The sequence below is a fragment of the Aricia agestis genome, chromosome 21, assembly GCF_905147365.1.
Source record: "Aricia agestis chromosome 21, ilAriAges1.1, whole genome shotgun sequence".
NCBI lineage: Eukaryota > Metazoa > Arthropoda > Insecta > Lepidoptera > Lycaenidae > Aricia > Aricia agestis.
In genome coordinates, this window is record NC_056426.1 from 906,006 (window position 1) to 930,618 (window position 24,613).

Sequence of the window (24,613 nt, forward strand, 5' to 3'; positions counted from 1 at the left end):
ATCCTGATTGATGACGTCAATATATTAAACATGGCGCCTAATGCTCCACAGATAATAAAGTCTTTTAAGACCAAATGCCAATTTAGGAAATGCTAGTGGTTTTTAGGTACTAGAAGTTGCGCCTTCGTATGCTTATAGGAGCCTGCGGAAACCGTACTCTTTGAAAACATTTATACGTGGGAGAGCCATGCTTCGCCACGAATGGGCCGGCTCGACCGGATAAATACCACGTTCTCACAGAAAACCGGCGTGAAACAGCGCTTGCGCTGTGTTTCGCCGAGTGAGTGAGTTTACCGGAGGCCCAATCCCCTACCCTATTCCCTTTCCTACCCTAGCCCTATTCCCTTCCCTTCCCTACCCTCCCCTATTACCCTATTCCCTCTTAAAAGGCCGGCAACGCACATGCAGCTCTTTTGATGCTGCGAGTGTCCATGGGCGACGGAAGTTGCTTTCCATCTGGTGACCCGTTTGCTCGTTTGCCCCCTTATTTCATAAAAAAAAAAAAAATCTTTCTTTGAGGCCACTAAAGGACTTATCTACCTCTCCTAATTCAGACGTCTAAATCGATTCAGTAAGAAAATTTAGTCTTGTGAAATCAGAAGATTCTAATAATTAGTCTTCTTTTTAGGATCCTAATTAGGACGTCTAAATTAGGAAGGTGGAATAAGGCCTACGACAAAAATAGAAGGATCGACGTCAATTGTATTATAAACAGCGTAACAAATAACAATCATGGTATATCACCAGGCAACGTGTAAAAGGCCCTTAAGGCGTTAACTTTTAACATTATTTTAATAAGTTAAGCTTGAGATTAAAAAGTCAGTTTAAATCTCAAGACGCCACTTAATTTTATATCTAGGGTACTTATTATTCTCTTTATGAACTTATTTACTATCGTCTATCGTAAAATAATAAAATGAAAACTAGTTGATTTTTTATATGGTTAGATAAAGAATATAAACTGTTTAAAAATCCATACTACATACTAACTATCCATATCCATGCTTTATATACTAAAATATTAAACGCGAAAGTGTGTATGTACACCTGCCTGTCTGTCTGTTACCTCTTCACGCCTAAACCGCTGAACCGATCTTGCTGAAATGTAGTATGGAGATACTTTGAGTCCTGAGAAAGGATATAGGATGCTTTATCTCGAAAAACATTATGGTTTTCATGCAACGGGCTTCATCTAGCACAGGGGTTCCCAAACTTATTTTGTCTACTGCCCACATTGAGAACTAATTATGTTTTAGCGCCCCCATTGTTTCAATTTAATATGCATCCAGATGAAATAAATCAACCCCCAAGCCTCTACACAACGCCCCAACTTTTCTGGGTCCCTTTATATCTTTAGACCTTCAGCGCCCACAAGGGGGCGTTATCGCCCACTTTGGGAAACACTGATCTAGTATAAAATATTTTTATCTAGCCAAATAAAAATGCAACTGTATATTTACTTTTATAAATACGGTAAGTTGATAAATATTTAGTTTTGTTTTAGCGGTTGCAATTTTAAAATGCGCTTTATCTTTGCCATTAAAGACCGGTTATTTGAATAATTAAAAGTAATTTACATAAAATAATAATTTATTGATTACATGCTAAAACTTAAAGGCAGTCATGCAACAGTTTATACTTATAAACTGTTGTATGAGTGCCTTTAAGTTGTAGCATCTGTTGCTCTACCATGAGTATAGTATAGTATTTATCGACACTCGATACCGACTACGTAAATATTTAGTACGGAAAATTTTACAGTGCCTCTAGCGGTTACTAAAATAGCCATACTAAATAATATTTACTATCCTAAGATCCGACCGTAAAATTCTGCATGAATCGTTTTTTTCGATCAAATATATTTTAAAATAATCTTTAGAACGTATAGAGTGGATTAATGTTGGGTTGCCTTGTCAAAAGTAGCCGCAAGTACCTCTAATTGAGCAAAATGAAAGCCCGTAATACAAACTTGCGTGTATTCAATAGAAAAGTAAGAGAATTAAGAAGGAATGACATTGAGGAATGACAGGACAAAAATAAAAACGCCTGTCAAATAAAAATAGCAATCTTGCGAGTTCTCGACGTCCTCAAATAATGCCAGGTATAATAATTGTAGGCCTGGACATTTGTCATATTATACAAAAGTGATGGCAACCCCAGTTTGCGGCTATCGTGCAACTGGCAAATATGGATATTCATGTACAAGATGCATAAAACTTTAATTTGATATCAAAATTATTAAAAAAAATCGATGCTTCAATTTTGATGAAGAACTATGTCTGTTTACGGGCTGGCAACCCTAGGTTGCGGCCGACTTAGAGCTGGCAACCATTTATACCTTATTTTCTAACGTAATTTTCTTTCAAATGATGTAAAATTTACTGAAAAAAATATAGATGCAAATTATGCATTTATCTCATGAACATTCAACTTAATTAGAGGTACTTGCGGCTACTTTTGACAAGGCAACCCAACATTAATCCATTCTATACGTTCTAAAGATTATTTTAAAATATATTTGATCGAAAAAAACGATTCCTGCAGGATTTTACGGTCGGATCCAATACTATACGTAGTCGGTATCGAGTACCAATAAATACTATAAGTTTAAACTCATGGTAGAGTTAGTGAGCCGTAGAGCCTTAACCGATTTTGATGTTTATCAAGACACTAAGAAACGGGATAAAAGAAGGATAGTTTTTAAAGCCCAAAGTACATAATAGCACACTAGACCACAATCACTTGATGTTAAACACAATGGCGCATGGCTCATCACAGCCTGGCAATCGACTAGTCATCATAGAGCGCGAACCTTGCTAGATCTGTGCTGGCCATCGTCGTCCGCCATCATACACCACAGATCTAGCAAGGTTCGTTCTCTGCGTCATACCTTGTACTATTATCTATTCTGTGGTCATACACACCCCCTCTCTACAGTGGCGATGGCTTGTCACTACAAGCCATCGCCACTGTAGAGACGGGGTGCCAGATCGGGGGCCAGCATGGACCATTGTGAAGAGGCACCTTTAAAATTTATGATTAACGCGCGATTATTCTAATTTAGAGACACCTTTATAATTCACGCGATTATTCTAATTTTGACGCATCGAAATTGCGGGCGTCAGCTAGTAATCTACAAATAAAATTATTGATTTCTTTGCGAAAATGCAATTCATGTTAATAAAATATATGCCACTTGGTTTTCTTTATGAAAATGGATTGGACATAGTTGACTTCACCTTGATATTTTGATTGATCGTCACACGTGTACGGTGTAGCCGCCACAATTTGTACGTCGCCACAAATAGGCTTGGTTTACATGCGTCCGCTTGAACTTACGGTTTGCGGTTACGCTGCGAGATAAGAAGCAAAATATTATGTACACTAAGTGGTGGCTACCAAACCTTCATAGCACTCTATACCAGCAGCAGCTAGCATAACAACAGTAGAAATGGGAAAGAATCGAGATACTGACAGATTTTATCGACAAAATGGCGGATTCACAATGTCTAACTGTCACTTTGTCTTGTCTAACTGTCACTTTGTCTATTCTTCCATAGAAAGAAACCGTTTCTATGGTGCCCATGCTACGCCTGCAGGGACACATACACAGACACACCCTAAAGAAGTCATTCTCAAAGTTTGCTTGGCGGAGGCTTGGGGCTCTGCAAAGGCTTTGTAGGGGCTCTGCGAGCAATACATACATTGTTTTTAGAAATGTCACTTCTTTAAAGTGTTGTGCCACCAAATGTTTGTACTGCCTCTCTACTTAGACTGGCCATAGACGGACCGCAAGTTGCAGTCGGGACCGACTGGCGACTGCTCTAGAGCGGTCGCGTTGGTTCCGACCGCTCAAGAACTGCTCGAGCAGTCCCAGTGCGGATATGAAATTTATACTTCGATCACAGTTTCCAGGAAATGCTATTGTATTCTATTGTTCTCGCGATCACCGGTGCTCTTATGGGGCTCGAAGAATTAGTATGAAAACTGCAGATCGCCATGCGGCGACCGCATTTTGCAGTCGCTTTCGACTGCAAGATGCGGTCCGTCTATGGCTGGCCTGACTCAACTTCTTTTCTACCAGGAAGTGGCGTTGTTCGGGGAGTTCTCTATCCGGGAGACGATGATCTACTTCGGCTGGATCGCGGGCATGGAGACCAAGGAGGTGGACGAGAGGACCGACTTCCTCGCCAACCTGTTGCAGCTGCCTAACATCAGCAGGTAACTCCTGGAGTTCTGTCCCTTTAGCTAAGACGTTTTTTATCGCTTCTTCATAGAATCGCCGTTCGAAATGTATGGAACTGAAATTAGACGAGTCAAGCGTCAACGTCATGTAAACGCTTGTTAATTTCATACATTTTGATCGGCGGTTTTATAAAGAAGAGACAACGAAAAAGTCTTGGCTAAAGGGCCTGGACTTGGTGACTAAGCGCGCTTAGCATGGCAGCCATAAGGTTTCCTTCACGGTAGAAAATACTGACAGATTAGCAATAGGAATATATCAGTTTGTCCCTACGAACTACGTCGGTGTTTCTATTCTGTCGTAATTCTTCTGTGGTCACGACACCATAACTACATCAAACTTCTGTGCTTAGGAGTTAGGACCACTAGTAGGGTTTTATTTTGAGCTTTTTTTAAAGAATGAATACTGTCAATGACCTTCTCACCCTCAGTTTTAGTAATTTTTTTTCTTATTTTCTTCTTTTAAGCACAAATTTACATAAAGTCATTTACAAGTTATTAATGGAGTGGCGTACTGATCACTTTAAAGATCTCTTCCATAAAATCGATTCAAAAAAGATCTCTTCTCTACTTCGGCCCTCAATACCCAAAGTTTTTTTTTTTTTTTTTTTTATATGAAATAAGGGGGCAAACGAGCAAACGGGTCACCTGATGGAAAGCAACTTCCGTCGCCGATGGACACTCGCAGCATCAGAAGAGCTGTATGTGCGTTGCCGGCCTTTTAAGAGGGAATAGGGTAATAGGGGAGGGTAGGGAAGGGAAGGGAATAGGGGAGGGTAGGAAAGGGAATAGGGTAGGGGATTGGGCCTCCGGTAAACTCACTCACTCGGCGAAACACAGCGCAAGCGCTGTTTCACGCCGGTTTTCTGTGAGAACGTGGTATTTATCCGGTCGAGCCGGCCCATTCGTGCCGAAGCATGGCTCTCCCACGTATTTAGTTTATGTAAATGCTTTATTATGAGGGGTCAAAAGTGACTCCAAATGGTTCGTGTAATATTATACATGGTGCTGCTCGCCAGGAGGTCTCTTATACTTGAACTTGGCTTGATACGCAATAATATTATAATATGCTGTTTGCTAATATAACATGAATATAACCTTGTTTCCAGGCCAGTCAAGAATCTCTCTGGTGGTCAGATGCGACGTGTGTCTCTGGCTGCTGCTCTGCTCAACCAGCCCGAGCTGCTCATCCTGGATGAGCCTACTGTTGGAGTGGACCCGGTGTTGCGACAGAGGTAATATATTAATAACTCCCGCACCGGTTTCGGTGACGGTGGCCGGTTTCATTGAAATTTACAGTTGCGCAGAAGTAATTCTATAGTGCCCAAGTGTGTGTGCAGTACACAAGAGCACTCTCTGTTCCATTACTCTCATAACCTAGTGGGACGGACGACCAACACGACTGGCGAGAGATCAGGCACAGGACCGACTTCAGGTGACCCGTTTGCTCGTTTGCCCCCTTATTTCATAAAAAAAAATGTCTCAGTTAAATTAAGATCTTATTATTCATAAAAAATAAGCTTCAAGAAATTCGAAATTGAAAAATAAAAGAAGACGGTATATTGATTAATTAAATTAAAGATACCCTACATGTCGTAACTCGTTAAAATTGACTTTTAGCTTTTATTTGGGCAGGTCTCCTTGAATTTAAAGGGCACTTGAAACACATTTTTATTATAATTATAGATGGTACAGGTGTTTTTGGATATGTGTATTATTCTTTTTAGTCAATCTGTTACTGAGATGCTTATTTTGAGACGAAAAATTAAAAACTTGGCTTCAATTGACATTTTCGTTTTATAATTACTAGAGCTCGCCCAATGGTCGAAATTCGACCTTAGTTTCAACGACATTAGGACTACTACGTTTAATTTGTAAAAAAATATTGACTTTATCATATTTTTTTTCAACTCTCGTCTTTGGGACTCAGCTGATCTCAGACTGGCCGTGTAATTTGTCTAATAGTATCTAGGATTCAAAAAAATTATAATCCATTTTCAATTTGTCAACTTGTTGTCAACAGACTTTTTAACCATAAATAAAAGAGTATAATTCGTACGTATAGGTTTGTCACTCAAAAATCTGTCATATTCTTTAGTGTGCGTATTGTAGTGGGTGTAATGTTTTATTTGTTAAAAAAATTTATGATAAAAGCATAATTTCTAAATAATATTAGCTCGATGCACTCCTTCACCATATAAACTATAACTGTGCAAAATTTCATTCACCTACGTTTCCGCATTTTTCGTCAAAAGGGATACAAAGTTTTTCGCTTGCGTATTAATATATAGATATTTTTTTGTTTCTATTCTAGTATTTGGGACCACCTGGTAGAGATCACAAAGGGGGGAAGAACAACAGTCATTATCACCACACATTACATCGATGAAACCAAACAGGCTAACCTGGTAAGTGAATACCTAAAAATTAGAAACCCTTATGCCAATATAAGGCACAAATTACTATTATACGGCACGGCACCGAAAATTGTTTTATTACCATCCAATAAATTAATACTTATGAGGGTTTATTTGTATTATTCCGTAACGAACTGTCGTCAGCAGTATACCCGAACCAACACGGCCTGCAAACCTTCAAGAAGAGTGCGTATTTCCTCCTCCATATACAGAGTGTCCATGGCCGACCGTAGTTTCTTTCCGTCAGGTACCCGTTTGCCCCCAATTTTATTGAAATAAAATTTGAGGGTAAACCATACTTGACTATGTAGTCGGGTGGTTTCGGAGTTCGGACTAGATCCTATTCAGATACCAGCAGGCTTAGTATGACAACAGTAGAAATGGGAAAGAATCGACATACTGACAGATTTTAGTGACAAAATGGCGGAATTTCTTTGTCTAACTGTCACTTTGTCTATTCTTCCGTAGAAAGAAACCACTTTTATGGTGACCATGCTAAACCTGCAGCATGACATAGTCAGAAACACAAAAAAAGAAAGAAAAAAATTTGCCTTTTACAGTACCAACATAACATCAACCTCCTTAACAAGTCACTTCTTCCATCCCCACCATATATTTTAAATGCGAAAGTGTGTCTGTCTATCTGTCCGTCTGCCTGTCTGTCTTTTACCTCTTCAAGTCCAAACCGCTGAACCGATTTTGCTGGATTTTGGTATTATTATATACTTTGTGTCTCGGGAAAGGACATGGGATAGTCTTCATACCGGTAAAATGTACGACTGCCGCGCGATAAACGAATTCTGGCACAATACAGTTGCGGGCGTTTCCACTAAGGCTTTTTACAGACGAACAGCACTTGTCGACGGCACGCGTCAACCATTGCCGTCGACACTTGTCAACGGCAGACGACGGCAAAAAAGCCTAAAGCAGAAAAGGTTGCCTATTGCTACCACTATAACATTAACCTTATTAATGGCTTCTTTCAGATCGGTCTCATGCGCGGCGGCAGATTCCTTGCTGAGGAGTCACCGACCGAGCTGATCCGCCGCTACCAGGGGGACTCTTTGGAAGACGTGTTCCTCAAGCTGGCTGTACTCCAGAACAGGGGGAAGAGGAGACGATCCAGCATCCTCACTGATGTGCTGGAGAGAGTGGAAGTGCCTACGTCACCGGTTAGTACAAAATATCGGCTTTTTATGATAGTCTAGAACAGTTTGTTAAAAATGTTGGCTTCGTATGATAGCCTAAATGTGATCGCTATTTTTGGTGCTGCAGAGCCTTCACGCAGACGACGCGACGTTGCAGGCAGAGCTAGTAATAAATATTAGCTTGTATGGCTTTGAATTGATGTTAGTTTAAAGCTTTAGCTTGCTATTACTTAAAATAGCTGTAGAGCTGTAGAGTATCCAGGGTATTTTGTCATAAAAAACACCACCAAAAACACCCTCCATTTATTTCATGCCATTTAAAGCATGCCAAAGATATATACACCTTCAAAAACCTGACACTGTCAAGTAAAAAGATGAGCAGCAATTTAAATCTCTTTTTCTAAATACTCCAGGATCCCACAGTAACCGAAGATGCCGAAGTTGGGGAGATCTCCGGTGAATTCGGAGACAACTTCTCCATGAGCTCGCGCCAGGGTGTGGTCGGGGAGGTGGTGGTGGAGGACCTGCCTCCAGAAGACGCACCACGAGAGGGCTGCATCGAGAGGATCAAGCCCATGAAGTGGAGACACATGAAGGCGCTGGTGTGGAAGAACTTCTTAAGTCTGTTCAGGAATATTAGGTAAGTTGAGGATACGCAATCTTTGCTGCCATATTTTTAACTGACTCCCAAAAAGGCAGAGGTTATGTTTGTATGTTTATATTTTTTCAAAACATCGAGACACGATTTAAGGCCTAAGAATTCTCTGCTTATCTACTTACTCCCTTTTCATACCTTCCTGTAGTGTGTGTGAAGGTTTGACAAAGGGGGGTAATAGTGAGAAGCTAATAACTGTCTTACGATAGCGATTTAACAACTCCATCGTGGGTATCGCAGACAAGATTTTCAATTGTTATGCGGCAGCCGGTTGCCGCTTGAGGATTGATGGTTTAAAATGTATCTTTGCAATACCCAAGAAGTGTCCGAATTTCAAACTGCACACATGTTACTCAGCGCAACATCCTTTGCTTTTATGATGAAACAAGACAGTTGTGTAGTAGATAAATGAAGTCAATTTTGAGTCGCTATCTTAAAGAGCCATCTCGATAGCTTTGTCCATATTGTGCCTTTTTCTGTTCGTTAAGGGCATGCGTTATAGCGCAGTCAACAGCGAACGTGAGGCATGCCCGCGAGTCGCGACGCATGCCCTCCGACCGTATCCAAAACTTCAAAAATGACAATATTGGCATTGCGTTCCTTGAAGCATTCAATTATTGAATGCGCCAATATGAAAGTTGATGACGAAAATTGAAGATGAAAGTGCACAGTGTGGACATAGCTCGCATCCAGCCCTGCATAAGAACTGCAAAAATAATGTCGAAATGCAAGACCCAAAACTGTTCAAGCATCAAATTTTCCGTCGAAACTACCCACATCTTACTTCGTGTTGGCGGCTGCAGCTCTATAATAGAATCGAACGGTCCGACTTCGATCCTATTGACTGAGAAAGCAAACACGAAAGTTTATACAGGGTTAAATACTCACATACGGTTTTGCTCGATAGTTTTACTCCAACTCGAAGGCTCGCATCGAGCCGCTCGAAAGCTCGCATCGAGCCGGCGCGCGGCGCGATGGAATTATATATGTATATCGATTTAGAGTTTTGTTTTGCTAAGTAGTCTCATACGGTTTTGCTAGATAGAGCAATAACGTCGAGCAAAACCCGCGTTTCGGGATTTCGTCCACACATTTAGCATTGCTCGATAGTTTTATTCTAAGCAATGCTGAATGTGCGTACGAAAGCCCGGGCCGCGGGTTTTGCTCGACGTTATTGCTCGATCGAGCCAAACCGTATGCGAGTACTTAGCATAAGAATACAGTGATGATACTTTAGGGTGCGTATATGTCCCTTATAATAAAAATAGAGTTCACTGTAAAATTCGCAGCGCTGAAAGAGCATTTTTTATGGGAATTGGAAATGGGTAATTTTTTATGGGTATGGGAAAATTCCTGACGCTAGGGCGCTTGCATATCAAATCACAAATAATACCCTAAAGGAGTGAGCACACTGAGACGGGCCGTGCCGGGGCTCAGCGTGCCGGAGGCGGATTTTTGCGATGAGCCCCGGCACGGCCCGTCTCAGTGTGCTCACTCCTTATAAGCGCTGCTACTTTCACTGTGAACTAAATATTATGAGGGACACTTATAAACCCTAAACTATTATCACTTAGTTTTGTTACACCCTGTACCTATAAGTGCATAACGTCCCCGTAGAGCTAAAATTCACCAGATAGCTTTTTCATCATTTTTAGATACGAGCGTTTAAAGTTTTAAAATTTTCAAAAAATTCCTGCAGATTTCTGTTAAGAGATATAAACTTTTTCTTTTTGCTATTGCTTGGATGGTATACCAAAGTTACTTAAACAATAATTTTTAATGAATTTAAATGTATTTTTATACTAAATATTCAATAAAAACTACTTTAGTTACTTTTCGCCCTTAACGTTTCTTTCATTAGTGTAATTTTATTGCTTGTTAAGTGCATTTAGTGAGCTTTCGCATAAAAACTGAAGAAATAAAAAGGGTTATAAGTATGCTTAGTTAATTTTCAACTAAATAAAAATTAATAATGCTCACTTAGTGAAAAGTTGGAATTATCGTTTATTAATAAAAACAACATTTTAATCAGTAATCCTTATAAAATTTACAGCATGAAAACGAAACAAAACTATTTTTTTTTTCTATCATTCATAATTGGATACGGATATGGGGGACTGGCCGACGAGTAGTACCAGCCAACCCACTAAAAACATTTGCCATCAGCCGTATAACGGAGAGTGTCCTGAAACTATCTAACACAAGAAGCCCACCTCGACTGGCTGGTCTACCACATAAGGGATAGGATTTCCAACAAAATAAGGGAACTTAGGCCAACTGAAACATTTTCATCGAAACCGGGACTGGGTCTGCTGAGAAGGTTCCCATATACACCCAAAACCCCTTTAGACAAAGTCTTAGAACTTTTCAAAACCACGTCTCTGCTCTTTTGTTCTACCGAAATCTGTATCCTGAGCCGAATGGAGGGTGGATCTTCCTCCCTGTTCCGCTCTGCGGCCCTTTTCTGTGAAATTACGGATTCACAGCTGATGTCATGGCGCTGCATCGCACACCACAAGTCCTCCACAGCGCCACATTCGCCACAGTGTCCGAAATATACTAAGATGTGTGATGTTTTCATGTTTAGTTTAGCCAGAATGGATGCGTTGATTCTGAATGCAGTTCATGGAATTCAGAGCATTTTCCTCCTGCAACACATCTCGAAGGCGTCGATGTGTCTTCGGTCTGTAGCAGCGGATCCTTAAAGATAGATGGAGAACATGAGTGTGTGGACAAGCTTCGTCTTTTTTGCATATTTTGTCTTTTCGGTCAGGTTTTTTGTGAAAATCTGGTTCACAGGAGCCGTTGTTCGTAATAGTAAACCCAAAGACGAATACGCTAACCACTTCCAATTTTAGAGCGCCAGTCACAGGTAGAGTGTTGCTTCTATCTATGACCTTGATTTTGGTTTTCTCTTTATTAATAGAGAAGCCCAAGGTATTGATGATTTGCTCCATTCTCTGAAACAGTTCTTGCATCTCAACTTCATTTGCAGCCAAGAGAGTAGTGTCATCCTTAATGCTAGCTATCTACAATTGATTGCATTACATGTGTAATGTGTATACCTAAAGGCTAAAGGTTTAGCAAAAACATTAAAACTTTATAGGGATCTTCACGGATAAGACTCTTTGAGAAGGTGCCCAAAAATTATCTCCTTAACTTCCCTTACTTGAAAAATGATATTTATAATTAAGGTAAGGGACCAATTTTAGTGAAATTATAACAATTACATAATTTTATGTCGCAATTTTTAAATCTAAAGGACATGTTGTGAGAATTGTACTAAGCTGAAGGTTAACGTAAGAGACTGCATCGTATTTTAGAAGCATTTACGCTATTTTTCTAACACGTTAAAATATTTACGTCCTTTAAATATTTTTTTTACTAAAAACCTGTCTAGACGTTAAAAAATGTGTACTGTAAGGGACATTTTTTAACGATACAGGAATAAAATAAATAAATAAAATAAAAAATGTTTTATTTCTGAGTAAATTTGAATCAAATTTTTTCAGAATGTCTACCTGATGCCTACCACCGGTTCGGGAACTACCCCGGCGAGAAGAACCGGCGTAAGAAACTCGCACGGGTTCCACTTTTTACCAAAAAAGTGAGAGAAAAATTATTCTTTTAAAATAAAGTTTACAATTTTGTAACTTAATATTATATACAATGTCAACATACATAATTGTAAGTCATAATATAATAATGTAGAAGTAGCCTTGCAAGAAGCCATCCTACTCCCAAGATGTGCCAAGAATTTCAAGTATACCAAACGATAGAGCTCGAAATTTTGAATTCAATGATATTTATAATATAACTCATTTTCGCCAAAACACATTACGTTAATTGATATTCCCGGTGTCGAAATATGCACTTGAAGTAGCATACAATGTCACTAAGTCTTGTTAGATGAACACATAATTCGCATTTGCAGTATTTAAAAGAAGTATAAAACTCATTAAAATGGTTTAGTTGAAGAATTTTTACAATATATTTATGCAAAAAGTAACTAAATAAGACGTAGTGAATTTACGCATACCAAACACAAACGCTAAACGCGTAAATTAATAGATCGAAAATTCACTAAGTAGACTTAGTTAGTTTCATTTAACATTATTCAATGCAAATATTTAGAGAGTTGTAACTAAATCAATGTAGTGAATTTTCGATTTATTTAAGTTACTTGAAATATGATTTGTTCATAGGACGAAACGTACCTAAATCAATTTAGTTACGTAAAAATGCGCTCCGTTAGTAGCTATAATTAATTATGTCCATTAAGTGTTTTTTCGCTATCGTAGTCGATCTAAAAACACGAAGTTAGTGAGTTTTTACACAAATTATCTCCGAAACTACGCATCGTATCGATAAACTGGTAACACAGAAAAATAGGAAAAAAATCACACATCTCAATGGCATCCCTAACTCAATTTTGGCCATTTTGCTATCTGGTGAGTTTTAGCTCTACGGGGACGATATATCCAGTCTGTTTACAGAGTGTCTCCATGTCCGAGTTGAATATTTAAAACTATTCAGAATATCAAACCGATAAGGGAGCGTTCAAGTATTACGTAAGATTTTTTAAGGTTTTAGACCCTTAACCCGGTTTAGTGCCACGTAACATTATAAGGCACTTTCTGTTGAATATTATATACTAAAAAATATTTTATAATTTATATTCTAGAAAACGTTATTAAAAATACGACAAAACATTTCGAGAAAAGGTAGGTAGTGCCCACAGAAATGGATCTAGTGTAGTGCCCTTGCGCGCTTCGCTTGGCTCATCTTGGCGGGGGCACTCCGGTGCCCCCAGATATTTTTCGCTGCCATGTTGTGAAGATTTTGAACAACCCCTAAACACGGATGTGCTGAAAGTCATATGAACAGAAAATGTAGGCACTAGTGCAGCGGAAGCAATGCTAGTAATTCTTTATTCCATTCCATATTTGGATACAAGGCGTTATACCATTAGACCATTTTGTAAAGCTTAGGATATAGAGACTGCATCGAAGTATAAAGGCTGCATTAAGGAGTGAGCACACTGAAATTTACAAAGGCTATACCATTAGAGTGAAAGCGCAAACTGAACTGGCTTAGCTTTTGTTTGACAAAAACTTAACGAAACCCTAATCTATTATAGTACTGAAAATGATCCAAATCGCCTAGACTTTGTTAGCTAAATTCTTTCTAACATTGTAGCAACAAATGCTATTCAATTTGATACCGATATGGTAAATAAATCGTCATCGTTAGCTTCAAAAATAGGTGGATACTTAGTTACATGGAAATTATTATTATTTGAATGTTAAAATAATTAAATTACACGTTTCTATTCTAGATTTGAGTGACAAAAACTAAAATAAATTAACAAACGAACTTTTAATAGGTAAGAAACAAGTATCTACACACTACACAGTTGTTGAGAGTACAAATAATAATAAAACTATAATATTAATTCTGGCGTAGGTACCTCTAATGTAAAATACAAAACGCAGATAATATAATAATTTTTATCAAATTTACGATTAGCTTAGGTAGTATTTTTACAATTTAAACATAGTTCGTAACAGTCAGTCTTATTTATTAGTATGGCACATAACATTACACAACAAAACATAAGATGAAAGATAGACAGATATAAAACCTAATCCTAAATAATGTTCAATGAAGTAACTTTAGTTTAAGTTTTTTAGCACTTGCTTGATTTTTTTCTATACTTATTAATACTTATATTGTGAGGTCTTACTGCCGACCAATCGCGTTCGCGATAAACAAGTATAATGGTGGTGAGCCTCTACTCGACTAGGTTTTGTTCGTACGTAATGTTTGAAAATATGTCGACAAAAGCTTATCTATTTCAGTGAATACGTATAATACAGTACTAGGTTTTGTCCGTGCATTTTCTTTGAAAATATCAAAGCAAAAAGCTAATTCACTTGAGTCAATTTTTTTACTGAGATAGAATAGGTATTGTCGAGTAATATGCATAAACAAAAGCTCATCTATTAGAGTCTGACTCGTGACTCAAATAGTATAGCCTTTGTAAATACGCTCAGCGTGCCGGGGCTCATCGCAAAAATCCGTCTCCATACAATTTGTATGGAAGCGGATTTTTATCGCATGAGCGAATCGCACACTGTGTCGGAGCGCAGCGGATTTCCGCTTCCATACAAATTGTATGGAGGCGGATTTTTGCCATGAGCCCCGGCACGGCCCGTCTCAGTGTGCCCACTCCGCGACATAAAGCTACCGCAGACGACGTGTCGTCGCGATGCTACTGGTTTCTATGTATTTCTAGGAAATACCCTCCGCAGCTAGCGACATTATACATAGAAACCAGTAGTGTCGCGAAGACACGTCGTCTGCTGCCGCTTCATGTCGCCGGCTTCCAACTTTTAGGTACCTTTAGTGTTGGTTCATACTAGCAGACTTGCGAGCATAGCAATTTCATCTAGATATAAAACTCCCTTTGTTACGGATCGGATATAATAGTACAATGTTTTGACGCTAGAGGCAGCGCCAGTACAGACAGTAAGCAAAAAGTTTTGTTCGACGTTTGACGTTTTTTTTTAATGAAATAAGGGGGCAAACGAGCAAACGGGTCACCTGATGGAAAGCAACTTCCGTCGCCCATGGACACTCGCAGCATCAGAAAAGCTGCAGCAGGTGCGTTGCCGGCCTTTTAAGAGGGAATAGGGTAATAGGGGAGGGTAGGGAAGGGAATAGGGTAGGGGATTGGGCCTCCGGTAAACTCCAAGCCAAGAATCACGACTAAAAGTAATTTAAATAGCGTAGATTTGCCCAACTACTGATAAATCTATTTTCTTATGGCACAATCGACGTTCATTAGAACCATAATATTACAGGTTCGTAATCAATTACTTATCCATCATTGGTTAGCGTGGAGATGGTGCATTATTTATAGATTCTAGTCGAGCGTAGCATCTGCTCCGGAAACCTTTTTTCTGAAGAGATTGTGGCATCTCGACAAATAAAATCTACTGTGATTAATGAATTCTTATTTCATTAATGTTATTTATATTATATATCTCTATGGCTCAGTGGTTGATCGCTTGACGATTTAGACTCAGGTTTCGTCGCTAGACCGTGAGATCATAAAAAAAAAACATTTTTATTTAATTCAGAATAATATGCAATTTTATGCGACTGCGCTGCTGTTAACATAAACCGTTACAGTTCGACAAGGCTTTATTTGAACGTGGCGAGAAAAGGAACTAAACGCTTCTATCATACAAAAACGTCATTTTTGACATGTGTTTGACAGTACTCCTTTACCAGCAGCGCTTCCGTCAATGTCACCCACGTTCATATATATAGCCTTGTCGAGCTGTACATATAGTTGCTTGTGATCTATTGGTGTAACCAAGGCACACCCCCAACCCGGGGCATCCATGATGGGTTTCCCCTGCGCAAAAAAAAAGCGGAGAAGACGCATCTAACAAAAAGTTGTCAATGTTCCTGGCAAGGGCTTGGCACCCTTCCAAGTCCTTTGGGTACTTAGCAAGGGGTAGACAGACGTGGTATAAGGGTCCATAGATAATACTATTGTTATTTTTAGATCCTTAAGGCCAAATAATTTTACCTATAAATTTCATCATTGCCTATAAAGTTAATGCTCGAATTAGTATCACGTCACCTATTTTTTTCTCGTTGAATGAGAAGACAATATGACATTTTAACAAACTGTTAACACTTACAGACGTTGGTGAAATTGGGCCTTAGTGTTTAATTGCTTTTTTCCACTAAAATTGTTTTCGTCTCTAAGGTTCGTAAAAATACTTTGGACACGCGACAAATTAATGAGTAATTAAGTCACAATTACTAGGCTCTCAGCGTAACAGTAATTAAATTAAGGAGTAGGTACCTTGGAAATAAGACGTTTATTCTGTTCCGATCAAGATTAATCTTAGTGTAAATAAAGTATTTGTTCATTGTAGCCCGCTGGGAGTTTACAGCACAATTGTGGTAGGCACCATGTAGGTACCAGTGGTAGGCACCATGTAGGACATTCCCAAAATATTTATTTTGAATTTATTCAGAAATAAAACAATTTTGATTTTTTTTGATAGCCAGAACGATCGATGTGGTTTAGATGCAGTTTTAATATTAATTTTTTTGTTAAAAAAATACTGTAAAAATGCCTAAAACCAACGAGCTTTCAAGTGCCGCGAGCGGCGAGCCGGGGGGCATGGTAATCCAGTGTCGATTCTCGTGTGTCACCGACGCGAGCCGAGTAAGTTCGCGAACTTAAAACGCCGGTACTTTAAGTTCGTACTTCTATCAGACCTTTTAGTATCCGAGAGCAGTGGCGGAGCAAGACCTAAACCGGTCAAAAACAACCGCGAGCCGCGAGGCCGTAGGCGTTGTAGGCCGTAGTCTTTAGGTTAGAAGTTATGAGGGAACCTAGTATAGCCACAGCGCCCATAGCCCACATACATACAAGTCAATATAACCTTCCTTTTTGCTGCGTCGATTAATTAAGGATTTTTCTTCCAGCCTCCTCGCCTTCATCATGGGTCTACCGCTCTCCCAGATCACGCTGTTCTGCCTAGCGATAGGCCACTACCCAGTCGGCTTACCGATAGCCATAGTCAATCATGAGGTGGAATCCAACTCCACTGACGTGTTGTGTGACTACTCCAAGGCCTGTCCTCAGGATAAGCAGACGTATGAATGGAACTTGACAAGATTCAGCTGTCGATACCTGGACTTCTTGTCGCGGAAACAGAAGAATTTGGTAAGTCATCATCCCTAGTAATATTAATAATGCGAAAGTGTGTCTGTCTGTCTATTAACTCTTTAAGCCTATTTTTCCGAAATTTGGTATGGAAAGAAAAATATTATTTCTGTGCGGTTTATTTAACTATATATTCATATTATCTGGACGCTGTTAAGCATTCGTGTACTAACCCACACAAAAATTACGTATTGAGTTATGAATGCAGTTATGTTCTGTAGATGATTTAGAACAAGACTGCATTCAAAATTTAACAACAAAAAAAATTGTGGGTTAGGACCATAAAGTTAATATACCTAGCGGAATAGAGAAACAAAGGCCTGAGCAAGAGAGATGTCACTATCAGTAACACTGCGTGGTAAAAAGAGACGTGTGATACATGACAGCAGCACTCTTTTTTTGACGTCCAGTCGGCACGTGCGTTGACAATTTAATCTCATAGAATTCATGTTCAATCATGCTTGTGTAAGTGTACACGTACACATATTTTTACACACAGATGTAAACCAATTTCGGTTTCGTTTGACAGCTCGAGATTGTTGCTCTATTCCGCTAGGTAAATTCACTTTATGGTTAGGACACTAATGCTTAACAGTGACCATCTATTAATGCGAAAGTTTGTCTGTCTGTCTGTTATTTCGCCAAGGTATGAAGACACTTTGAGACCCAGGAAAGGTAATGCTTTTTATCCTGGAAAAATGTACGGTTCCAGCGCGATAAATTAATATTAGCGCAACAGAGTTGCGTTCATCTAGATTTTTTTTTATGAAATAAGGGGGCAAACGAGCAAACGGGTCACCTGATGGAAAGCAATTTCCGTCGCCCATGGACAGCATCAGAAGAGCTGCAGGTGCGTTGCCAGTCTTTTAAGAGGCAATAGGGTAAAAAGGGAGGGTAGGGAAGGGAAGGGAATAGGGGAGGGTAGGGAAGGGTATGGCAGGGGATTGGGCCTCCGGTAAACTCACTCACTCGGCGAAACACAGCGCAAGCGCTGTTTCACGCCGGTTTTCTGTGAGAACGTGGTATTTCTCCGGTCGAGCCGGCCCATTCGTGCCGAAGCATGGCTCTCCCACATATTCTTCCAATATTATCTTAATATTTTTTTATAATAAATGAATACTAATTTATTTCTCCATAAAAACGATGAGCTTTACTAATCGAATGAAATTTTAACGTAGTCAGCTTAACGACCAAAGCAAATTCATATTCAATTATCTGCGACTTGCTTACTTGCGTTATTGTAAGTGCTTAATAAAGGTACCATCAGAGAAATCGATTCGACAGTCGACACCTGTCTATGGCAAAATAGTTTCAGAGGCTCGACAGCTTACGTTATTTGGTCAGGTTATGTGAGGTGATCATTACTTTAAGTTATTAATTTCTCTTAAAATCTGTAAACAAGAAACATCATATTTATTTTTATATAAAAACTAGTCGATGCCCGCAACTCCGTTGCTCAATTTTTCTCGAGCCTGGAAAGTATCTCCATACCCAATTTTATCAAAATCAATTGAGCCGTTTAAGTGTAAAGTGGTAACGTCTGTCTGTTACCGCCCTTTCGTATTTATTATATCAGCAAGGATTTTTTCTCTAGATTTTCGTCAAGTAACGCCTGATTCTCATTTCTATCAACTATATAATAATCGTCCGTCGTCTGATTGTCATAACACAAGTTGTTACTTAGCATAGGATTAGACGACATGATGAACATTATTGTATACTATTACTAGCTGTCCCGGCAAACGTTTCTTTGCCATATAAAATATTTCGCCCGTATCACTGACCTCCATTAATTTATTCAACAAATGCACTTATCAATAAAAAAAAAATTAGACACTACATAAAATCAAGTGAGGTGAAGCGCCTGCTACCCTATGTAGGTTAGGAAACCTGTAGTAAGGGCTAGCAGTCTCTTTTCGCCTAAATACAGAACATACAATTTTTATACAGTATTAGCAATAGTTCCTGAATTACAATATGTTATAAACTTATGTATTCTAAATGGCACAGATTTTGATTCAGTATAGTTATGATTTTATCTATTTACCTTTAATATAACAATACAATTAAATATTTACCTTATTTCATCTTAGTTTTAAAATTACATAATAATATGGATGTGGAAGAGTAGAAGAGTATTTATTTATTTTTTTTTTTTTTTTCAGAGGCACATCAACAACATAAACACAATCAGTACAATCAGTTACAATATTCAGACTAGGGCTATGCGCTTATGTCAATTACAGATATGCACAACATTATTAACACAATTCAATGTAAACAGTCAGTACAATAATATTATAAGAGTAGATATAACAAATGCACTTATCAATATAAAAAGTAGCCAGTAACCGATTCTCAGACAGAATATGCATATAAAATTTGGTAAAAATCAGTAAAGCCGTTTCGGAGGAATACGAGTACGATAACTAATATTGTAATACGAGAATTGTATATATAAGACATAAGACTAGCTGACCCGGCAGTTGTTTTGCCATATAAATAATTTCAAGTATCAATATAAAAAGTAGATAAAAACATATTCTCAAGCCTAACGAATGTACATACAAAATTTTGTTAAAATCGGTTGAGCCGCTTTGGAGGAGTTCGCGCACAAACACTGTGATACGAGAATTTTATATATTAGATGTGTGCTTAATAAAGAAAGGACAGAAGAATTAGAAAAATAAGGAATTTGAATTTGAATATTTCTCCCAGGTTGGTTACCCAGATTACGAGTCTGCCATGTCGGCGGCCACCACAGGCCATGCTAGAGCTGTTCTGGTCTTCCCGGCGAACATCTCCACCTGTCTGCTCGACAGGGTCAGAGATCCCAGGCACGCTGACGAATTCACCATCAACAACTCCGATATTCAAATACACATGGACGATACTGGTAAGCGAATTGTTTTTAACGTCAGAAAATGCGACAGAACATTTTAGTCACGTCAGAAAATGCTTATGTCAGAATTGTACCTAATTGTCTGCCGAATGAGGCATCCGAGAAAGGGATGAATTTACTATAAAAACCCCGTTATAGAGATACATATTATGGACGATACAGCTAAGCTGCCGTCAGAAAATAGTAGCTCGCTTTTTAGTCATGTCAGAAAATGCCCGCTCGCTACGCTCTTGATTGTATTTTGTATAGTCAGTCAAAAAAGTGAAGAAATTAAAAAGTGGCAACATCGTAGTGTCATCCCTTTCAAATTAATCTAAGAAAAAAGGGATGACACTACGATGTTGCCACTTTTTGATTTCTTTACTTTTTTGACAGACTATAAAATAATATTCGTTTACATGAGCCTACGAATAATAAAAATGTTTACAACCATACCATATTGGGTGGTGAGCGAATAATAAAAACTAAGGACACGTAACTCGCATACTTCAATCGTTTTGAATTTGGTTCCATTTTGCACATTAAAATAAGGCAATATAGCTACGAAACAGTACTTAACTAACTTAACGTACTAAATTCTTGCATGTATTCGGGCCTCTTTTTGCATAAAGTATGCATGTATTCGGGCCTCTTTTTGCATAAAGTATGCTTGTATTCGGGCCTCTTTTTGCATAATGTATGCATGTATTCGGGCCTCTTTTTGCATAAAGTATGCATGTATTCGGGCCTCTTTTTGCATAAAGTATGCATGTATTCGGGCCTCTTTTTGCATAAAGTATGCATGTATTCGGGTCACATTTTGTAGAATCGGAACAATTTTTTTTGACACATGTACACTTCCTTAGTTTTTATTATTCGTAGGTGGTGCGTAACCAAAAATGCTGACTCTCTAGTCTCTTGCTCTCTGATGACGTCACAAAATGCTCACTCACTTCGCTATTATATTGGCGTGATTAAAATATTCCTTTAAACGAATTAATGAGCACAAATGAATTGTGAAACGTGAGAACAAATGAAATATAATTAGGCTCTTTTCAGAGCATTATCCTCGTTAAGTAGAACCTAATTAAAAATATAAAGGACGCTGACAAAAGGACTTGTACAATGAACTATCAGGTTTCATCAACCAGATTTTGCTATTTCATCAAATATTTCTACAGCTTCGTTATACAGGCTGTAAACAAACTAAGTGATAATTATTGATAAGTAACTTTTTTTACTTTTTTTGGGCAAAAACATGATGCTGGGGCGCTTGCCCATACAAATCACAAAATATAACTATTTCTTCCATTTCCAAGAGCGTTAGCTCTTTCAGCAGCGCTGAAAGAGCTAACGCTCTTTCAGCGCTGCTACTTTCACAGTAAACTCTCTATAAGGGTAACATACACAGCCTAAAGAATTTTCACTTAGTTTTGTTACATCCTGTAGTTTCGATTAAGATAAAGCTACAAAATGGAAGTTCGACGAAATGTCAAACGCGTTGTAAATGGTAACATCACAAATCAATAGTTTTTAGGGTTCCGTACCTAAAGGAAAAAAATTAGACGTGGGAGAGCCATGCTTCGGCACGGACGGGCCGGCTCGACCGGAGAAATACCACGTTCTCATAGAAAACCAGCGTGAAATAGCGCTTGCGCTGTGTTTCGCCGGGTGAGTGAGTTTACCGGAGGCCCAATCCCCTACCCTATTCCCTTCCCTACCCTCCCCTATTACCCTATTCCCTCTTAAAAGGCTGGCAACGCACCTGCAGCTCTTCTGATGCTGGATTGTGTCCATGGGCGATGGAAGTTGCTTTCTATCAGGTGACCCGTTTGCTCGTTTGCCCCCTTATTTCATAAAAAAACGGGACCCAAATTACACCCTATTACTAAGACTTTGTTGTCTGTCCGTGTGTCCGTTTGTCTCCAGGCTGTATCTCAAGAACCGCTAGAGCTAGACATCAGAAATTTTCACAGATTGTGTATTTCTGTTGTCGCTGTAACAACAAATACCTGCTTAAAACGACAAATTTACCTAAATCTGCAATACTTTTTTTTGTTAAAAATAGCATAATCTATACTTGGTTATCTACAGTTAATTCTAAAAATAGCAATATAATATCGACCACAGTGAGTCCACATTAATCTCTCAATCGTGTAATAAATCTGGCGTTGTGCTTGAGTGCTCTGGTGTTAGTTGACACTTATTTTCGCTTTCGTATTTTTGTCTACAGGAATTTTCTATTTTTCTCGCAATGAAAACCATACTTATTTTGAAGTAGAATTACCGGTTTTTAGGTGGATATGTGAAATACTTAAACGTCATGAATGTACTATACTCCACTCGGGCTAACTCGTCGCTAGCGGTCATTGAGTCCCTGTCAAAATTTTGTCATTTTCCATATTAAACCACGATAAACAATATCTGACATTTCATTGTCAATCGCGGTTTATATGGAAAATGACAAGTTTTTGACAGGGTGTCAATGACCTCTAGCGACAAGTTAGCCCGAGTGGGGTATAATACAATAATTAATAAAAAAACACTTCTTGAGCGTTTTTACTGTCACAGCGTACTGTTTATTAAAAGAGGCACATACTCACTCCCTAAAGCATTGCTTACAGCCGCACCCAGAAACGTATATTTAGTGACTATTACATTTATTATTTAACTTTAATTTCATTTAGCTTTCGACAGAAAACGTCAATTACAGTACTCCCAAATTAATAATGCACATGGAAATCTTCGCTCACTGTCGTAGTCACGAAAACACCCGAATCTATGAAACGTAAGAGCCCCAAACAATGCACTTGCATTTTGCACCTTGTTCAAAGGAAATAGAAGTAAATATCCTAAAGCCGGTGGCTGTCCGCTGTCGCCGGTCACCGGGAAGCCATTACCATGGTAACGTCCAAGCAACGTCAGACGCCTCCATAAACCTATAAGTCTATGGACGCCTCTACGTCGCTGTAAAGCGCTGTTTTTGTTAAGAGGAGTCCACACCGCCGTTTTTCCATACAAACGTTGTCCCCTGTTTCCTCCCTGGATAATGCCGGTAGAGTTATTTTTTTCCTGAATATCTATGGCCACTATTAGCATGTCCCTGTTTTCTTTTTTTTAGAATAGAATAGAATAGAATAGAATAGAATACGTTTATTTTTTCCAACACACAACATATACAGAATAGAAAATAAAAAATAAAAAGGACTTAAGCTATGTACAATTATAATTATAGGTATATGTTATGTGATGTCAAAAATTGGCCCCAGCTCAGCTATACGCAGCAAGCAAGCTTGCTGCACTGGTATTCTAAACATTTTTCATAATTTTATTATTAAAAAAGATAAGAACGTCCAAAAACCCAAAAAAATGACCAGATTTTCCTCTGTGTTCAAACACCCAGAAAACAAAACTGGTTAAAATATACAAAAAAAAATAAAACATAGGAACACAGCTCAAGCCTTGCTTTTATTTTTAAGAAGAGTCCACACCGCCGTTTTTCCATACAAACGTTGTCCCCTGTTTCCTCCCTGGATAATGCCGGTAGAGTTATGATTTTTTTCCTGAATATCTATGGACACTATTAGCATGTCCCTATGTTTTCTTTTTTTTCTTAATTTTAATAATAAAAAAAGATAAGAACGTCCAAAAACCCAAAAAAATGGCCAGATTTTCCTCTGTGTTCAAACACCCAGAAAACAAAACTGGCTAAAATATACAAATAAAATAAAACATAGGAACACAGCTCAAGCCTTGCTTTAATTCTTAATGAAAAAAGTAATTAAATCGGTTAAGTTTTGGAGAAGGAATCAGCGGACAACGAATCGAAGATTTTCTGTTCTTTTATTAGAACTTTTGTCGTGTTGTCTCTATCGCGCTCTGCGGTGGGAGACTTGAGATTGGTGAGACAGCAATACATTTTCAAATACCTATTTTCAATTTCTCTCGCCCCTGGTGTATCGTCGTTAGGTATTATCAGAGAAGTTGATACGTAGGCAGTAATTGGCGGACCTACGTAATTTGGTCGCGTTACGTCAAACCCGGCTGACAGATCACGACTTATTAAATTGACATAACCCGGCCAACTGACGTAGGTCTGCCTACGAATCAATTTTTTCGATGGTACTATTCGTACACCTGCAGGCATAACATATCAAACATAGGAACGGGAAAGACTGGACACACTGACAGATTTTAGGGACAAAATGGAGGATTTCCTTTGTCTAACTGTCACTTTGTCTATTTTCCGTAGAAAGAAACTTCTATGGTGACCATGCTAAGCCTGCTGAAGATAAAAGCAAATCATTGTAATTGTCTACTGTACAATGCAGACACTTGTAGGACGAGTAAATTAAACACAAAATACTGTATCACTAAACACTTCTGCTCTTCGTGGTGGAGTGATGGTCACTCCGACTCCGGGCGAGGGCTCCCCACCAACCACTACTTCGTGGGCGTGTCTCTCTTTATTCATCAACACGTCTACATCTACTAAATCCAATACCTTGTTGC

At 38.7% G+C, this 24,613-nt stretch overlaps 1 protein-coding gene across 1 annotated transcript in view; it reads left to right on the forward strand.

Moving 5' to 3' along the window:
• Positions 1-24,613, forward strand: part of LOC121737630 (ABC transporter G family member 20) — a 34,208-nt gene that overhangs the window by 3,896 nt on the left and 5,699 nt on the right. The window contains exons 3-9 of the mRNA XM_042129290.1: positions 4,085-4,221; positions 5,352-5,477; positions 6,557-6,650; positions 7,646-7,831; positions 8,221-8,447; positions 16,980-17,220; positions 19,939-20,116. Of these exons, the coding sequence (XP_041985224.1) occupies positions 4,085-4,221; positions 5,352-5,477; positions 6,557-6,650; positions 7,646-7,831; positions 8,221-8,447; positions 16,980-17,220; positions 19,939-20,116 (1,189 nt within the window). The remainder of the gene's footprint in view (positions 1-4,084; positions 4,222-5,351; positions 5,478-6,556; positions 6,651-7,645; positions 7,832-8,220; positions 8,448-16,979; positions 17,221-19,938; positions 20,117-24,613) is intronic.